The 20597-nt window shown below is 39.5% G+C and overlaps 1 protein-coding gene across 3 annotated transcripts in view; it reads right to left on the bottom strand.

The window, feature by feature from the left end:
* Positions 1-20597, bottom strand: part of si:dkeyp-14d3.1 (transmembrane protein 132C) — a 191348-nt gene that overhangs the window by 89355 nt on the left and 81396 nt on the right. For all 3 annotated transcript variants that reach the window (XM_054774339.1, XM_054774340.1, XM_054774341.1), the window contains one exon: positions 4539-4685. In XM_054774339.1, coding sequence (XP_054630314.1) covers positions 4539-4685 — 147 coding nt within the window. The remainder of the gene's footprint in view (positions 1-4538; positions 4686-20597) is intronic.

Genomic DNA, 20597 nt, shown 5'->3' with positions numbered 1-20597 from the left:
ACAGATTTGATTTTACAAATTTCAAAATGTTGTAATATTTCTACTATGTAAAATCAATGCACCTCGGAAGGAAGTTCCTGTTATGCTTAACAGGACCAAAATACACAAAAAATTCTGTAAGTATTACATGTTATCATGAATGTACCTGTTACTACATGATCACAGCATGTATATAAAACCAGAAAACCTTGTTGGAGGTTTTTGGAGATGTTTTAGTAGCGGCCTTTGTAGGCGGCATAATGTGTCCCATTATGTGCAGTCATGAGTTGTCTCTTTTTCTGTTTTTATATCTTTAGAAAGCCCAGAAAAGAAAAAGACGTGTGTTCATGTCACATATAAGGTCTGTGGATGATGGGCAACATTCCCCAAAAAAGTGCAGTTTTCCTTTTAAGTGATTCTTTATCAATATGTGTCCGACTTCCTGTCAAGTTTTGTGAAATTCTGTGTAATCCTGATCAATAACTAATAACAACAAACCAACCAATGCCTCTCACCTTTATAGCGATAATATGAGTGACTTGGATGGACACTGTCAGAGGAGTATATTTTTAAAATGGCCATGATTGCAACAGCTTGCAGTAATGAGTACTGCATATACTGTACACGCATGATCATAAATTTTACGACCAGTTAAAAAATTACAAGAATTTACATTTTGCATTGTTGGATCTTAAGGAGGTTGTAGGTAGAGGTTCAAAATGCAAAACAGAAGAAATGAGAGGGAGACAAAAAAAAAACATTTTTGAGCAAGCAATTTATTGCAAATAACCATTAAAGTGAAATAATAGACTGCTCATCAGCTGATCAAAAGTTTAAAGGGGACCTATTATGCTTTTCCTCTTTTGTGACCTATAAATATTTTTACAATGTCGTATTCTCGTGTTAAACGCTGCCAACGCGCCAGATAATGAGGTTTGCACATTTGGAGGTGAGACCTGAAAGCAGTTTTGGACGGCTCTACACGCTGTGTTTTTTTTAACCCTGAGTTCCATTGACATCAATGCAACCCAGGAAAACTTTGTAGGCCTGCCCTTCCCCCGCTCTGCCTCGCTCTGCTCTGTTTACCGTTTGCATATATGGCTCCCAGGAAATGTTTGTTCGAGTGTGCCTAAAGAGGCAAGCATCAGGCAGAAGTGGTTGGAGTTGCTGATTCCCGGCCAACAATAGAAAAATATGTTCATTTGTCAACAGCATTTCACACGGGACTGTTTTGTGAACATGGGCCAATACGAAGCTGAAGTCCGACGCCTTCCCAACCTTACTCGGTCGTGTTGAAGAGTCAGCAGAGCAAAGCTGTAAGTAACAATTTATCAGTGTCCTAACTGTGTTTATTTTGTGTCAGTAATCGGACAAAAGGGGTTCGACAGCTGGCCGGAAATCCTCGGGACCGCTCATTACTGCACCCCCTTGTTATATATTATGTAAATATGTATTTTGAGATATATTTTTGATATTTTGGTTACCTTAAACAATGTTTTAACCAGGCAGTACACTTCAGTTCAGCTTGCCATGGTTTGGTTTGGTTAGGGTGGCCTGTGCTTTCACTGTGGGGGGTGTAAGCAGGGTGACAAGAATCCTCTTTTGATCTCAATCCATCCATGGATTTTGTTTTTAAATAACGATTTGTATGTTATTTTCTTTGCATTCCCATGGAACAGAAGATTCTCTGTCGACCACTCAACTAGTTCCACCTGGCATTCTAACAGTAAGGTGCCAAAAGGTAATGCAGAATTGAACGCAAAAATATGTGCATGCAACTGAACAGTACAAGCTACATGAAAATATTCCCTCTTAATATGATGGACTGCACTCCTACTACTACTACTACAAGCACAATAATAAACATATTATTAAATTAATACCTAAAAATTATCTTTTGGTAGAATTTTGGTAAAACTCTTGTATTTCTCCCCACTGTGAAGTGTATCTAATGTTGCAGCCAGTGAGTGTAGACTGATCCTCATGTTTACAGCCTTGTTCAGACAGAAAATAAATAACTCAGCAGAGTTCGTTTGACCTATACAGCATCCACACATCCTGTCATCCTTTCATCCTTAAAGAGAGAGCTAGGGGAAGAAAGGCGGCTGTATGACAGCTCGACAGATGCGATAGCTGTGCCTAATCCCCTTCTAGAGGGGCTTCATTGTAAAGACTGGGATTAAGTCGGACAAGAAAAAGGAAAAGTACAGAATTGTGCTTTGTATAGCCATCACGATCTTTGGGCTTCTCTTGCCAGTGACTTTGACAGCTGTATGGATTAAGGAGCATTCTAATGGTCTTAATGGTTGGAGTTAGACTTCCTCACTTTAGAAAGCAATTCAAAATAATTATAAAACTCAAAGGAGCATATACGTGCAGTACTGTATGTGGGTATGGCAGAAGGAGGTCCAAGCAAACAGAGAGCAGAGAATACTACCTTCTAACATAGTGAGTTAACTGTAAAGGCGGACTGCCAAGTGTCGTTGCTCACTGCTGCCAGTTTGCTGACAGCGTTTTTTTTTTATGTGCTTCAAGATGCTGCATCTCCACTCAATGTCATGCACAAGCAAACCGTAAGGCTGTAGCTTGTAAAGGCCAACAAACTGAACACAAAACATAGTACAAGTATTCTGACAAATTTAGCTTGGCAAAGAGGGGCTGTGAAATTTCATCAGAAAACATGTTCCTGCTTCTGTCCATGAGGATTCAATCACAAATGTGCTAGTCAGGTTTCTTGCAAATCAAGCCAGCCCTTGAATCAAACATTTAGCATCCTTGTACCTTTCAGCCAGTGTCAAGTCAGAAATGTGGCTCCCGATTTAATTAGTCTAAGCCAGGGGTCACCAACGTTTTTCCTTGTGAGAGCTACTTTTACGAAATGAAAATGGCCAAGAACTACTCATTTTTGTAACATTTATTTTCAGAGCTTATTTTAAACCCAAACAATGTTATATGCTGAATATGCTTGTTTTACCAGAACATGAACAAAATGCTGGTGTCCACAACTCACATTTTGTATTTCAGAATGCATTTCTTTCTACTGTTCTTTCATTATTAACTGAAAACCTGAATGAAAAGCAGGCTTGCGGGCACCTCATGTGGTCGTGGGGGGCTACCTGGTGCCCGCGGGCACCACGTTGGTGACCCCTGGTCTAAGCCAATGAAAGGAGGGTTGTATAAAACTGAGCTGGTCTGAATGTTGCATTACAGTATCTTGTTGTAATTGACGTGTTTATGTCTTTTTTTTCCCCCTTTATTACCTCAATTGTTAACGTACAAATTCCTCAATGTTATGTGTACTTTGGCTGTTGCAATACAATCCCTTCTGGCCACGCTCCGCTAAACCAGCATGTGTAATCATATCACTGGACCAAATTACATGTTCCATAACACCCTGTACACTTAATGTAAATAACTCCCACTCACCATCACTATTTGGATTACATACTTGTACTTTTGATGTCACATTTGCAACTCAAATAATGACTCCATCTTAAGGCAGCACATATTCTATTTTAGCTTTCATAAAGGTAGTGTTGTTCAAATCGTGTCTCTTACTTCTCTGTAAGGAGATTACATCTTCTCACTGTGCAGTGGAACCTTGGTTAGTTTCATTAATTTGTTTCCGGACGGAAACGGGAGCTAACCGAATAAATTTTTCCCATAGGAATTAATGTAAATCCAATTCATCCATTCCAGAAAGCCAAACATGTTAACACAAAATATTTATTGTTTTACAATTATAGTTTTACATGTAGAAAACAATTGTAAATGCATATAAATCATGAAAGGAATTAACATTTAAGGTAAAACTATAATTGTAAATCTACAAAAACGTGTTTGTGTTCACATTTTTGAGAGTCAACCGCTGATGACGGGCGACAAAGCTGACCCCCGGTTCCACTTGCCATTTTGTTAGCAAGCTAAGTATGCTAACAGGACAGGCAGTTTTGTGATAAAAATGCATTAACAACACAGTTGGACTCCCACGGTGTATTAATAACATGACAGGACGTGTGCCATATTGTACATTACCTGGAAAATGCAAACCCAGGTGAAATTTTGGCTTAAATTTTCAATGTTAAATGGAAAACATGCTAACCTGGGCGGATGCTAACCAACGCTCCACTGTACTAATATTGGTTGGCCAATATCGGGACAAAAACGAGTTAGTAGGAGAACATGTTATTTCAGTTGACTATTGGTCATGATTTTTATAATTACTATTTTGTTTAAGGGAAGCGCTGCTGCCTATATCAGTATCGGTTAATATCGGTATCGTGCTGGGCAATATCATATCAATATCAAGGATATATCAAGCATATATAAAGCTAGTGTTATGACAAGCATCAAAAGACAAATATTTCCCAAAATACTGAAAACAAGTCCAAAAAGGGTAGTTGTATAACTACAATGTGATAAGGCAAATGTTTAGGTCAAATATAAACCAAAAAGGGTTAGTACAGACAAGAGTTAACATAAAACAACAAATCTTCTGTTTTTAATGAGTATATCAAATTTCCCAAAAACATGCGTGTGAAGTAAATATATGTTCTGACCTCTGCTGATCGAAGCTGGACTCCTTCCTGTGGCAGCGGAGTGTGACCACGCGATGACCTTCGCTCCTCACATCCTGACTTACTATCCACTGTGTGGGGTTGCTGGGACGGGCCCCGAGGAACGTCACTCCTTCTCTCAGCTTTACTCTGTGGAGGAAGAATGGCATCTTTATTTATTTATAAGACACTATATGGTATACCTTGTATACCAGCAGGTATTTGATCCATGCATGGTTGCCAAGTGCACAAAGCTAATGATCCTCTATAGCAATACGTTATCTAGATGGATTCTTTTTTTCTTTAAAAGCTGTCCCAGATGCTATCTTGGCTGTCACGACGCCCTGTTTGATGAATGTTTTTTATTCTTATTTTATCAGCCTCAAAACCTGCCTCGGACGTGCTTTTAATAAAGAGCGTGATATTGATTATAAAAGGGTCTAAGTGGGACGTGCCAATCTACCTGTTCCTTTGCCTTTCCCTCATTATTAAATTATTTCTGTGGAAGCAGGAAAATTGCAACATTAATGTCCTTGACTAGGTAAATAAAAAGGGATGAACATATACATAAAGAAAAAATGTGTTGCTTTAAGATGAAGTATACTTGATGTTCTAAAATGAAAAGGTCATATCACATATAGACTAATTTTCAGGTATATATGAGTGTGTCAGCTGGGGGCTGAAGAGAAAACTGCATTACAAGAAAGAGGCCAATAACTTTAGCCATCCAATCCATACCCAGTTGACAGGGTGGACCAGAGATGGTACTTGTGTTTCATCTTCAATTTGCTACTGCACTTCAACATGTACCATGTGATTGCTTCTATGAATGAAAACAAATATATGTGCCCTCTCACTCAAGTCTCTTTCTCTTATGCTGTCCCGTTATTTTATGGTCGGGGTTACATTGCATGTCAAAATGGACAATACGGCATATGGTTTACTTTCTGCCCTACTCGATGTGTACATAATTCGATGTGTAATTATATTTCTGTACCACAATTAGAGATTATTTGATGGTTTTTTTCACCAGCTATTTCCTGCTCATGTCTGTGTAAAATGGGCATTTACACATGTAGTCATCAGACTACTGTAATGCAGTATATTCGCTCTTTTGAGGCGATGTTTGAGTGTGAACGTTTCACTTCTCCTGCTAATTAAGAAAGTAAAGATGCTCATAAAATAAAAATGAACACTCTTTGAAAAAGGCACATGTTGAGAGTAGTCAGGGCCAGCAAAGCCTTTTCTGCTGGCCTTACCACTATCAGAAGCAGTGACCTATGTTTACAGCTTAAATTGTAGTATTTGTTCCATGAAATTGTATCATATTATTTTCTACATTCTGTTATTGTCATTTAGTAGTGTGTCTCTTGGCTGCACTGCTTTCAGAAGTGTAAGTGTATCTTGGATAGTTTTTGTCCAATCAGATTTCAACTTCTATGTGTTGTCATGTCAATGTAATCTGCCCAGGGCCTTCAAAATCAGTAGTGCTGGCCCATGTCACCTAAACACTATTCGTAATCAGATTTCAGATTCCCCTTACAAGTCCAACTAGCAAGCCCCCAACAATGTCAAAATTTGTCCGTCCTCTGATTGGTTGATCACAGCAAAACTGTTCGACACGCCGAGTTACGGCCACCGTGAGGGATCGACATCTCCGGTGAGTGACATCTTTAGTGAGTAGATGTATTTTATGTTTTCATCATGATATTGATTCCGAACTGCTAAAGATGATGTCTGAACCCTTTATCACTGAGCCGTTACTTTTATGCTAGTTATTTAGCAGAGCGCCAAATTTACAGGCACCGGAGGTCACAGGTTGAAATTACGTAATGCTGAACGTTACTACCAGAAATGTATGTCGTATCGGTGACTATGTATTTGAAGATAAAGGGTTAACTGGGTTTCTTGCTCTATTAAAAACGTGAATGTAGCGACCTGGCAGTTATGAATAGTGTTAGACTACCGGTTTTCCGTTTGTCTGTGAAAGTGACAGACTGAGCCCTTTGTGTGTGTGGCCATGGGTTGCCTGTTGAGACAACAGCTTTATGTTGTTTTGGCGTGGATGTGGCTGATAGTAACCAGTTTTGCTCCAACAAACAGAATGTTGATCGACCACCTCCTCATCAACAACCAGCCTATGTCACAGTATTAACCCTTTAAGCGCCAAAGTCACAAAATTGTGACAAACAACATCGCTGAATTTAGCAAGCCGTTTCTGCAAATATGGTGCCTCATGTCAAGGTCAAGGTAAACTTTATTATCCCCAAGGGGCAATTTGTTGTACAGCCAGCAGTATCAAACAGACACAAACCAACAATAAATAAAAAATTATAAATACAAGTAATCACAACACCAACATTACAGTTATTCAGCAGAACAGTTGCTGCCGGACCCAAAGAATTCCTCATCCTATTGATCCTACATTTAGGAACACCGTATCTGCGACCCGATTGAAGCAACCTGAACTCATCATGCAGGGGATGACTGGGATCAACAAGGACTGATTGAGCGTTTTTCAGAGTCCGCCTCTGATACAACACAGTTAAGTCATTAAGCTTGGGGCCAACAATTCTGCTGCACACTTTAGTGATGCCCTGCAACCTGTTCCTGTTTTTGAGGGTGAGCAGCCCATACCAGCTGATAAAAGAAAAAGTCAGCACTGATTCAATAAAACAAGAATAAAACATTTGCATAAAAGTGTTATCCACTTTAAAACTGCAAAGCTTACAATAAAAATATATCCCCAGATGAGCTTTTTTACATACGGCATCCACCCGAGACTCAAATGTAAGCCTGCAGTCCAGCACCGTTCCCAGATATTTGTACTGCTGAAGTAGTACAAATATCAAATACCATGTGGTTAATACTTTACACCAGGAGATGGCGGACATCTGTAACTTCAATCTCAGCAACATTTGTGGGCGTTTCTCTGCAAGGTTTATAAGTTTATGGACATCGAAGCCCCTTGTGTGTGCGGCAGCGAGTCGGCTCGCCATGACAGTCCACACGCAGCACACTTGAGCTGATGCTTTGCTTAACCATGTTCGGGGTGGCAGGAGGGGACATGGTGGGTTGTCAAAAATACTGCTAATGGTGAGGGTGGCAGCGGGAATGTAAAAACACGGTACGATACACTCCTCGGCAAAAAAAAGACTGCTAATAGATAAATATGACCTGAGAATAGAATGGCCCGGATGAATGAGAATATTCACAAGCATAATAGATGAGATTCTATGCTCAGCATTTTACTTTGAATTCAGAAGTCTTTATTATTTATTTGTGAATAATGGCAGATTTTTTTATGTTGGTTACTCAGAATATGCTGAAGTGTGTTAATTTTATACATGCTGCTACTGGCGTATTTTATTTTTCAGTGCAATGTAAATACTGTATGTTGGTAGATGTAACCTTCCAATTATTAAAAGATAATGGAATAAATAAATTCATCTATTTCATGTTTATGTTCACTGTGGATCATTACAGATATGCTTTGTTTTAATAGTACACAGTGAGTAAAAAGAAATTATAAATAGAAAAAAATATGCATAACAAAATTGACAACACTATTGATCACAAAAAATGATGCATTGAGATGCATCGCATTGCAGGCCTCTGAATCGTAATCTCATCAAATTGTGAGGTGGCCAGAAATTCCCACCCCTAATCTATGTAATAATAGCAGTAATAATAGCCGCTGAGGCAGCAGTGGTGTTCAAGATCCGGCTGTAAATGACGATGATGATGGCTGGGTTTGCTTGAGAGATGAGGAAGAGTATCACAAGTTGATCAGACATTTTGATGAGCCTTTTGATGAGCCAATATCGTGGAGACAGGGATTTGACAAATTCTGAGCCTAGTTACGTCATAATATGTAAATTAGATTGGTAAATTTACTCCCATCACAAATTTTGGATCACACTGATGATTTTTATGATTTACAGTATGCCTTTATGTCTAACCATTTTCAATCTACAACCTTTTGAAATAGTAATGTCAAAACTGAAAAAAAACTGGCATAAAAGTAACGTCGCATTTCAGAAAAAGAACATCATGCCAACAGTAAATTGTGGTGGTGGTAGTGTGATGGTCTGGGGCTGTTATGCTGCTTCAGGACCTGGAAGACTTGCTGTGATAAATGGAACAATGAATGCTGCTGTCTACCAAAAAATGCTGAAGGAGAATGTCTGGCCATCTGTTTGTGACCTCAAGCTGAAACCAACTTGGGTTCTGCAGCAGTACAATGATCCAAAACACACCAGCAAGTCCACCTCTGGATTGCTGAAGAAAAAGAAAGTGAAGACTTTGGAGTGGCCTAGTCAAAGTCCTGACCTGAATCCTATTGAGAAGCTGTGGCATCACTTTAAAAAGGCGGTCCATGCTCAAAAACCCTCCACTGTGGCTAAATTACAACAATTCTGCAAAGATGAGTGGGCCAAAATCCCTCCACAGCGCTGTAAGAGACTCACTGCAAGTTATCGCAAACGCTTGATTGCAGATGTTGCTGCTAAGGGTGGCCCAGTTATTAGGTTTAGGGGGTGATCACTTTTTCACACAGATCCATGTAGGTTTGGATTTTTTTCTCACTTAATAATAAAAAGTTTCATTTAAAAACTGCATTTTGTGTTCAGTTGTGTTGTCATTGACTAATATTTAAATTAGTTTAATGACCTGAAACATTTAAGTGTGACTTTTTGTGTCACATACAGGCTAAAATCACTGAGCCTGCACCCTATAATTAAGGAAAATGCTGCAGGACTCGAAAATATAACAGAAAACTTGTTTGACTAAATTGATGGAATTGAAGTGTTTTTACTTGGAAGAGTTTGATGGATATTCCATTTTTATACAGATGATCCAGTGATTCCAGTGATAATCATCTTTTTCCAAACAAGGAATTAAAGTCACGGCTGCAATTTCATAAGTCAGCACCGATGCATGCATCCCTTCATTAAGTGTGCCAATCCTAACACACCACATTCACATCAAAGGGTCATCATCGTGATGTGCAGAAACCTTATAGAAAATCACTTCCTTTAATAGGTCTGTGTCGGAGCAGTGTGATGAAATAAATTCACGCAATAGTTCGTTAAGAGAAAAAAATCTTGTTTTTGGTATATGCAGGACCACATTTCTGTACAACGTGCTGGATACAGTTGAACCTAAAACTACTCTACTAAAAAGATGGTTTGATAAAAACAGACTATCACTGAACCTCAGTAAAACTAAAGTAATGCTATTTGGTAAGTGTAAAAAGGAAACGTACCAGCAAATACAAATTGATGGTGTAGACATTGACAGGGCGAACGAAAATAAATTTCTCGGGGTTATAATAGATGAGAAGATGAACTGGAAATCTCACATTAAAAATGTAAAACATAAAGTGGCAAGAAACACCTCAATACTGAATAAAGCTAAATTTGTCCTTGACCAAAAAGCACTACATACGCTCTACTGTTCACTGATATTACCATATCTAACTTATTGTGCCGAGTTATGGGGCAATAACTATAAAAGTGCACTTCAGCCACTAACTGTGCTACAAAAAAGGTCACTCAGGATCATCCATAATGCTGCTTACAGAGAACACACAAATTCCTTATTTATAAAATCACAATTATTCAAATTTGCGGATCTAGTAAACCTTCAGACGGCTAAAATTATGCATAAAGCAAACAATAACCTTCTACCGAAAAATGTAAAACAATTCTTATCAACAAGAGAGGAGAAATATGATCTGAGAGGAAAATTTAACCTAAAACACTTATATGCACGGACAACACTGAAAACTTTCAGCATTTCAGTATGTGGAATCAAGTTGTGGAATGGATTGAGTAAGGAACTCAAACAATGCACAACAATGAGCGATTTTAATAAAAAGTACAAGCAGTTGATGTTCACAAAATACAAAGAAGAAGAGACCTGAACCACTGTGTACATACAATACAACATCTAACCATTACTATACTGACTATTAACTTTTCATTGTGGTGACTACATGGTCTGTACTCATTCATTATCAATCAAACACTTCTTCAATCATTCTATCAGTTATCATTATGCCTGTAGCTTCCTTTTAGTAAGTGAAAACCTTGTTATGATCGCACTACATTGTCATGTAGCCTTACAAAGCATACCTGGAAGAAAAAGAGGTGAGTGAATGTATTGCAATTGATGTGAAGCTGATGAGGGGTAGGATTAAATAAGCTTTGCTTCTTCCTACTCCTTTTTGGACATGCAAAACTGTGAACTGTATTGTGTGATGTGCAACTGTTTGACTTGTATGCATGTTCAAGATGAATTAAAACCATGAACCATGAACCATGAACCATGAACCCAAAACAAAAGTGAGCATGAGCAGTGAGCATGCAGGTGTAACACAAAAAGCTCATGCACTGTCCTTTTTTGTCCCGGAGGGAGCAGCAGGGTCTTGTATATGTGGTTCCTTCATGCTTCAGCACTTCAAAAAATGTCTATCAGGGGCCTCAAGTGAGGCTCTATGCTTTAAACACAGTTAAGTCTCCACGAGGAAGTAGTCAATACTCCACTGATCATAGCTGAGCGCACAGAGGACTTGCTGGAGCATAGTTTGGGTGTCTTCTATTGACTAATTCTCAGTTTGGCTTTGGAACTCTTTTTTTTACAATTTTATTGTACCTTGAAACCAGTGCTTTTTTAACCTTAAAAGCAACCATATTTTTGCGATTTTAAATCCTGTGTATGTGGTTTATGATTGTTTGAATTGCACTGTAATTTGTTAGAACCAGTGTAAACTTCTGCCTCTCTATATAGTCCTATAAGGGGTCACAGTAACCCAGTGACATGCGGTGAGGTTCGTGGCTGACTACTTAATACTGTACAGTTTGCTCATTAAGAGGATAACGGATAACAAGAAAAATAAGAGAATAAGTCGCCATAGTTAAAAATGAATGTCAAATTGTTTTACAGTGTTTCCTACTTATTTTTTTTATTAACGGAAAAACATTTTTTTCAAATAACTGAAACATATTTGTGTTTTGAACTTTTGTCTGTACACTGTGTGCGCTATTATTAGGAAAGTGAGTATTTTGACCATATTCTCTTTTTTATACATATTTTCCAACCCCAAGCTGAATAAACTTGAACGCCTATTGGGTTTAAGCATACCAGATGGTGCATGTGCGTACTGAGGGAGGGTGTGGCCTTACGAGATCAATACCCTTTATTAGGTGTGCACAATTATTAGGCAGCTTCTCTTCCTCTGGCAAAAGATAGATACTTTATTGAACTCCAAGAGAAATTCACATTTCCAGCAGCTCTGCAAAAATGTCATGATGAACCTAATCACTTAAATCAGAAAATAAAATTAAACAACCCAGGCGAAAGATGAGAGACAAGAAAAATAAGAAATAAACAACAAATAAAGTACATAAATATTGGAGAGATCATGTCAACTTTGTAGTGCAATAATACATCAGGAATAATAATATTACATCATAATAATAACACATCATAATAGTAATACATCAAAATTACATCAAAAGTCCAGTCCTGTATGTGCTTCTATTGCTCCCCCTCTTATATGTTGAAAAGCCGCATGGCGTGGGGGAAGAATGATCTGCTCAGTCTTTCAGTAGAGCAGGGCAGTGATAGTAATCTGCCACTGAAACTGTTCTTCTGTTGGGAGATGATGTTGGGCATTGGATGATGCTGGTCGTCCATGATGGAAAGGAGCCTCCTCAGTGTCCTTTGCTCTGCCACAGATGTCAGGCTGTAAGTATTTGTCGGTGTGAAGCACCTCCACACGGTTACCTTTAATGAGAACAGGTACTGGGTGTGTCCTGTTTTTCCAGGACTGTGTGTCCACCATTTCCCTGGGTGGTGTTGAGGTACAGGTGGTTTGTGTCGCAACAGTTGACAAAGTCCTGGATCACTTCTCTGTACTCATCCTTCAGTCCATTCCTGATACATCCCACGATGGCCGTGTTGTCCGCGTACTTCTGTACATGGCAGAGCTCAGAGTTGTACTGAAAGTCGGACGTGTACAGGGTAAACAGAACACGAGAGAGCACAGTTCCCTGCGGTTTTCCTGCCTGCAGTTCCCCAGTCGCATGTATTGTGGTGTGTAGTCTGTGATCCACGCCACCAGGTGTGATCCTACTCCTATCTGTGGCAATTTGTCCCTGAGGAGCTGAGGCTAGATGGTGTTAAAGGCGCTGGAGAAGTTCAAAAATGTAATCCTCACAGCACCACTGCCTCTGTCCAGGTGAACGAGAGATTGGTGGAGCAAGAGGATGATGGCGTCCTAAACTCCCACTTTCTCCCGGTATGCAAACTGCAGAGGGTAGAGTGCGTGGTGGGACTGTGGCCTCAGGTGACACAGCAGCAGCCGTTCCATGGTCTTCATCATATACTATGTCAGGGCTACCGGCCTGAAGACCTTCATCTCACTAGGATGTGGTCTCTTTGGGACTGGAACAATGCAGGATGTCTTCCACAGTTGTGCAACCCTCCCCGTGCTGGTGTCACATGATTGGAGCCCTCGGAGATCAAGACGACAGCCTCAGGGTGCTGTGTTTGAAAAGAGATTTAACAGACTATGAAAGAACTGCAAAACAGCTTTCATAGGGATGCGGCACTCTTGAAATTGCCAAGATATTAAGACATGACCACAGAACCATTAAATGTTTTGTTGCAAGTGCACAAAAGTGTCGCAAGAAACATGTCAAGAGAAAACCATGCAAATTAACTGCCAAATATTTGAGAAAACTCAAACGTGAAGCTCCCTGGAACCCATTATCCTCCAGTGTTGTCATATTCCAGAACTGTAATCTTCCTGGCGTGTCCAGAAGTATGGTGCACGGTGTTCAGTGATCAGAAATATGGCCAAGGTAAGAAAGGCTGAAAACTGACCACCACTGAACAAGACACACAAGTTGAAAGGCTTTGACTTGGCCAAGAAATATCTGAAGACAGATTTTTCAAAAGTTTTATGGACTGATGACATGATCGTGACTCTTGATAGACCAGAGGGATGGGCCTGTGGCTTCATCAGCAATGGGTAGAGAGCTCCACTCCAACCCAGACGCCAGCAAGGTGGAGGTGGGGTACCGGTAAGGGCTGGAATTAGTAAAAGATGAGCTTGTTGGGCCTTTTCAGGTTGAAGATGGACTCAAACCCAACTCTCAAACCTACTGCCACTTTTTTCACACAGTGGTACAGGAAAAAGTGTGCATCTTTCAAGAAGACCGTGATTTTTATGCAGGACAATACTCCATCTTATGCATCCAAGTACTCCACTGCGTGGCTAGCTAGTAAAGGTCTTAAAAAACAATGACATGACCTCCTCGCTCACCTCAACTAAACCTTATTGAGTACTTGTGGGCCCTTAAACTTAAGCTTTACAGTGAACAAAAAATGTCCACCTCTCTGAACAGTGTCTGGCAGGTTTTGGTTGCTGCTGCACAAAATGTTGATGGTGAAATGATCAAGAAACTGACTCCATGGATGGAAAACTTTTCCGTGTTATTGAAAAGAAGGGTGGCTGTATTGGTCACTGATTTGGAAATGTCAGAAATACAGTTTCCAAAAAAAAATAGTTTTTCTTTGAGTTTCCTAATAATTCTTGTTCTTTTAAATAGTTGCCTAATAATTGTGCACACAGAGATATTCTCAACAAAAGCCAAAACCTCACTTTCACTTTCTTAAATGTTCAAGTTTGAGGTTTATTAACATTCTGGATTGACCAGTCTCATCACCTCCACATATATAATCCTCCATCTCGGCAGTCAAATTCATTCATTTATTCAGCATAAAAATATTTTAATGCATTTGACTTGCTGCTCTGCTGCTGTCAAAAAAATAAATAAACGCTGCCTTTTCTCTCTATGGAAGGACAGCAGTGACAAGCACCTTTCAGCTTATGCACAATGCCACTCCTTCAGGATGATGTGAGTACTGCAAGTGCCTCCAAGTATTTTATTTGTATTACATTACAAGAATAATGATGTCACACTTATATTAAAGACATTCATTACACAGGCTGTAGAAAGTCACTGTTTAAAATAATTATTTCTGCAACATTATCTTATTGGCAACATGCTGACAAACTGGGAGGCACCATGATCCAACTTAGTGTACTCACTGAGTGCACTCAGACGGTATGCATTAGGCCCAGAAGAGGTTTCATTTTAGGTTTCTGCCATTTATTTGATCAGGTACATGTGCAAATTTTGAGATTTTTACTTGAGAAAAATGTACAATAAATTGGAATTATCCAGAAAATACATGTATAATGCAGTTCAATGGATAAATATTACTATTTATTTAATGTTATCATTATTCATTTTTGTGTAGAGGCTCTGCCTCTATGGCCTCCCCTGACTGCACATCACTACAGTAGTCTCTATCGTGCAGACGCCACAGACATATTTGCGTGTGTGGCACGAATGGGTCAAATATGCGAGTTGTGATGTAGTATTAAATATGGCTTGGTACGGCTGAAACTAAACTAAACCAAAAACATCATTCCCAGTTGCTTATTTTTATAGAGATGGTGTCCCCCATTTGCTGCCATGTGAAGTACGCAGTACATGGACTCTAATGACATGTTTAGGTCAGCTACAGATTGTATCTCTCACATTGCTCACATTTACACATCACAAAAGAGCACTAAACAACAACAACAAAAAAGAACATTCCTCAGACACTTTAAACCGATTTGTCTCTTTACCGTCCCTGAATAGACCTTCTCTGAACCCACATTCTGAATGGCAAGCATCACACGGCTCAAGGGGACGGAAAGAGGCACACAGCCCACATAGTGAATAGGGGGGGTTGATGTAAAAAAGATAACAGCGTTTAGGTGACAGCTTAAAGTTACAGTCAATCAACTCTGCAAAGTGTCAGCAATCACCGGTTAGCCTGACAGGGCTTCATCAGCGCTGCTCTAAGTCTGCGCCAAGCTGCGCTGAACAAAAAGAGGGAATGTGGGTTCCACGGAGGCAATCAGAGAGCATGGAGTAGTTCACGTTTGATTCTAATGCCATTTCCTGTCATCAGGATCCTTTCCTGGATAAAAGTCAAACTGTAATGTGTACTTTTCATACCGCTGAAAAAAATCATGCATCAGCTGTCTCTCAACTCTTTACAATAGCCATACTTTGTCAGAACTGATTGTATGCTTGGAATCTATAGAGGTTTCCTTAATAAATAGTGATGAGATACCTGTCAGGCAGGCAGAAAAAACAACACATCCATGAAAAACCACGATGGCAAGTCAGGAAAATAATAGGAGCCAGCCAGAAATGCTACCTGCAAACAGGCTAGCACTGCATTCACCTCAGTGACCTGCTTGTGACTTGACCTGGCTGCCACCACATCACATTAGGCGGTCAGTGACCTACTGTGACCATTTTTCTTTAAAAAATTCCACTAAGGACAATGAAAGTTCTCAATTAGCAGCTCTCACAAGAAGCATGTCATGTTTTATTGTGCCATCTCGCCTACATACTACTGGTGGACTGCAACAGCTCAGTGGGGAAAAGCCCAAACGAGCAGTGAGAAGACTTTGCAATGGTTTGTGGTAGGTGGCTGATAGAAGCCTACAACACTGCTCATCTATTCTCTTTGTGAATGTAGAATAACAGTGTGTGAACGACACAAAAAATTAGGCCAAACGCCTACTTCCATCTCAAAGTGACACATCGAAAACTGACTTTTCCATTTAGGCATAGTACAGTAAACAATACAATGTTAGCAAAGTCTTCAAAAGATATACACTCAAACTTTCCAAATCCAAAGTAGATTGCTGCTGTTCCTGCACCCAATGCTTATCTGGCCCATCCAGCATTACACAGCATTACACAACAAGCCATGAAGTGGATGTTCACAGTATCTGTTTCTGCATTTAGCTGCCCTCACTCTACCTTCCTAACCCAAATGTCCCCAACCAGACTTCAATCTCCAACCACACAGTTTTGTTTTAAAACAATGTCTGTCCACACGAAAACACAAAACACATCCACAGGATGTCATGTGCATGACAAAGCAGCAAAATAGCGGACACCATGGACTGTAAGGCAATTTTAGCCAATCAGAAGGATCAATGACGTAATTTGCGTTGGCAGCACAACAACAAACACGGCAAGTCCCGAGAGGCGATAACTTGTGGACTGATAACAAAGTAGAGTTACTTTTAAGTAGTTTATTTAACATGCCTATGAATATTGTCATTCATCCAGGGCATTGTATTGTCAGGGAATTGAATTGATCGCAACTGGACTGTTCGGGTTGTCTTAGAAGACGTTCCACCTCTCATCCGAGCAGGCTTCATCAGTTCATGCTCAACGACTAAGTGGAACAGCCCTAGTCTGAGGAGTTTGGCTTAGGATCCGAAGTATTTTCCCTCTAAAGGAGGAGGCATAGACAGACAAGAATGGTTTTGCTCTTTGGTGGTGTCAAATGAGTCATTCGGATACAATGGAGTATGGTCTCTGCCAGCCAACGACAGTATTTATCCCACGTAGTCACTGAGGACGAACTGATAATCTATAATTTGTCTGCAAAATGTATTGAATACAAAACTATTCAAACGTAACAGATGTTTCTTATTAGCATCATGCTAGGAAGTTCAGTTCGTTTTATTGATCAAAGTATTTGGACTCATCCTGCGTGTACGTGGCGAGTTGTTCTTGTCTTACAGAATTACCTCCTTGACAGTAGTTATATAGCAGAAAACAGGCATATACTGTATAACAAAGGGAAGCTTTCAATGTGTGGGCGAAGCAGGTCAAACACAATCACAACGTCCTTGACATGCGGATATTCTCACGCCATTCTTCAAAAATAATGACTTTCTTGTCAAAGGTGTCCCACCAGCTAGACGTCCAGTCCGGCTTTGTCCAAAACCACTGTTGTTGGCGTTGTAGCAGTATTGACAGCAAAACATCCTTCAAAGCCCATGATAGCGCATTCATGTACTGTATCATTGTAAAGCTAAAGTAGGATTATGTTCACTCTTAAACATGTGAAGAGTGCTCTCAGCATGTTTAAAACCAGCAATGTAATAATATTTGCCATTGCACACATGAAATTATAATTATCTAGTGTGGAAATGACGGCACATAATTGTTACGTCATCTTCCATTGTTCACTTTATAATCCGTTTACTTTAAAAGGCCAGAAACAGCCTTTTGGCTAATTCTGTTGCATTGCATGCACCAATACTAAATAATGTACACTGTCCCTGTCAAATAAATCAACAAAATAAAATAAAACATACAAATAGGCCGAAGCCAAAGTTTATCAAAGTCTTCACCCAGGCCGTATTTTTCCAAATGCTCTGTTTTTAAAGAGATAGTTTTGATTTTTTGACATGGATTTGTATGAACGACAAGAATAATAATAACAGTCATCATATAATGTTATGTTATGTAGTGGCTTCACTGTTAATATGACATTTGGTGATTTGCTGAACACAACCTTACTAACTGATTCTTGGTAGCCTGTTCCAGGTATAATACAATTAGTTTATAAATAAAGTCTGACAAAATCGAATTACCTTGTATAACTAGTTCTAGTTCTGGGGTACTGTAACAGCAGACCTCTTCAAAACATGTTTCTTCCTCTGTTCTGGGCGTGTAGGAACATAATTGTCCTCGCTGAAGTGTGCAAGACACACACAAAGCAGTTTCATCCTTGCCACTTTGGTTCCCACTTTGTAGCCAATGGCAAGAAGATAAAGGTGTCTAATAGCAGTGTCCATGACAGGAAGGCGATGGAATATCGGGCAATTCAGACACATTCTTGTTGTTACAATAATTATAAGCGTGCACCATTTTTTTAGATGTTTTCTTTTGTGACAATATATTTACCACTCTCTCTCACTTTAGCTTTCTCGCATTGCAGTGGTCATCATCCACGCATGTAAATACTGTGAAACAGGTGATGGAAAGGTGCGCAACTGTTGACAGGTGGCAGCGCGCAGTGATACGAAGGGAGGGAAAATCGCACTGAGCGATTGTGAGGTTTGACTTTTTTGTGGAAACAGTTTTTTTTCTTCTGTAAAAGTATTACTCTTTTGAACGCATATTATTTTGAGAGTCAAAATGCTCTACTTTTGTGAAAACAGTGCAGAACTAGCCAGAACTACTTTCTTCAACACCAAAAACTGACCAGAATTCGGCTCATGGGACGAAGTAGGGTAAAAGTCACTGATGACGTTTTGTCGTTTTATGTACATGCTGTGATCATGCATTATCAAGTTCATGGATGATAACATGTAATACTTACAGTGTCTTGCCGTATTTCGATGATTTAAAACATTACCAAAACTTCTTTTCTAGGCGCACTGATTTGACATAGCCCATAGGAGCTAACACGACTTCCATCAACAACAACAGCATAGAAACAGCGACGACACTTACAATGTCCGCTCTTATTGGGATGGCTCGGTCTTCCAGTACAAGACTTGTACTCCAGTCCTCAGGTAAAAAATGCTGACAGAAAACGAGCATCTTGTTGAGTCTTCGTAGCGAAATTGAGAGCCAGTAGTATCCACTCTTCCGTCTGTCCCGTTGCAGTGGCTTGAGGCGTGACGCTGAGACTAGCGGCTAGCGAGGCTTTGTGTTACTTCGCAAGATAAATATAGCTGTTTGTGTTAGCTGCGACAACAACAATATCGCTTTAGCTTAGTCAGTATACAGGTCAGTTATGTAAATGGACAACTGCTGGCGTTTTTTTGAGGGTTTTTTGTTCGGGCTTTAGCGTAGCATAGGTACCTCCATGAAGTGCAAAATTAGCTGGCTCATACTAACTCATTTTCTCTCATTAGAACGCACAGAAAAGGGAAATAAATGTGTTCATGTTTCACATAAGGATTGTGGATGATTTTATATCTACACAGTATATATATATATATATATATATATATATATATATATATATATATATACACACACACACACACACACTGTATATACAGTATATAATTCAATTGAATCAAAATGGTGTTCCAGCCCAAATAAGATGACACTCATGATGACATGCATTCATGACTGTCACTCACTCACTCACGGCTGTCTCGTACGCACGTATCATGTGCACATCCACAAAAGCAGTCCCAGGGAAAGGACCAACAATTTGCAGACATGCTGTTATTTTGCTAGGCTATACATTCAGTGATAGCTCACACTGGTATCTAAACTTTGCCAAATCAATATCATTAGCTGATAACAAACTTGTTGAGTGTGTGTGTGCGTGTGTGTTATGTGGGGCGTAGGTTACATGCTTGGAGCAGGGAGAGGCGGGATATGCTTGCAGCACATTTGAAAGTTAGCGGTCTCTAGGCAGCCACGTACAGTAACTGTTCCAAACAGTCCCTTTAACTGAGCAAAATGAAGTTACTTAGAAGGCGTTCCTGGCACAATATCACCTTGAAGCACTTGTTGTAGGTGGTTTATGTCTAATTTCTGTCATATTTTATATTACAATACAGTAAAGTATTATGTTTCCTATATTTGGTCACATGAGTGTAAAGGTGATTATGGGGTGTTATTTCATGTTTACAGGGCAATACAAATGTAAAAAAAACATATTTAGAATGGTTTAACCAGGTTTTGCTCTAAGTACAATAATATTCAATTTATTAACATTGATTTATATGTCACAGAAATTCATTTATCATAGTCGGGTCTGGAACTATTTAACAGCGATAAACGAGGGATTACTGTACATCTGCACAGATGTATAGGAGCACTTGTCAAGCTGTCACAAAGAAAGAACTCAACAATGTTGCCCTTAGCAAAAGACTTTCACTGAAACATGCCCAGAGGAGAATGTTTGCACACGAGAAGTAGAGCCAAAGGCTGTGTTACTCCCATATCTTCTCCTGTTTCAGTAGTTGGCTTTATTTTGCAAGAAATACAAAATGTTTCATGCTGCAAATGAATCGGCAGCTACATTATGAAATTGAAAATTTAGGGGTATGTACAGGTATGTGTCGATTCTCAAGCCCTCCAAGTTGAATTGAGGCAACGGGACTTCTTGTAGTTTAAGAGGTTTCTCCTTTAATCAAAAAGGCTT

Source organism: Dunckerocampus dactyliophorus, chromosome 4 (genome assembly GCF_027744805.1).
Source record: "Dunckerocampus dactyliophorus isolate RoL2022-P2 chromosome 4, RoL_Ddac_1.1, whole genome shotgun sequence".
In the NCBI taxonomy this organism is placed as follows: Eukaryota; Metazoa; Chordata; class Actinopteri; order Syngnathiformes; family Syngnathidae; genus Dunckerocampus; species Dunckerocampus dactyliophorus.
Note: the sequence above shows the minus strand (reverse complement) of the source record. Positions and strands in the feature narration are given on the sequence as shown.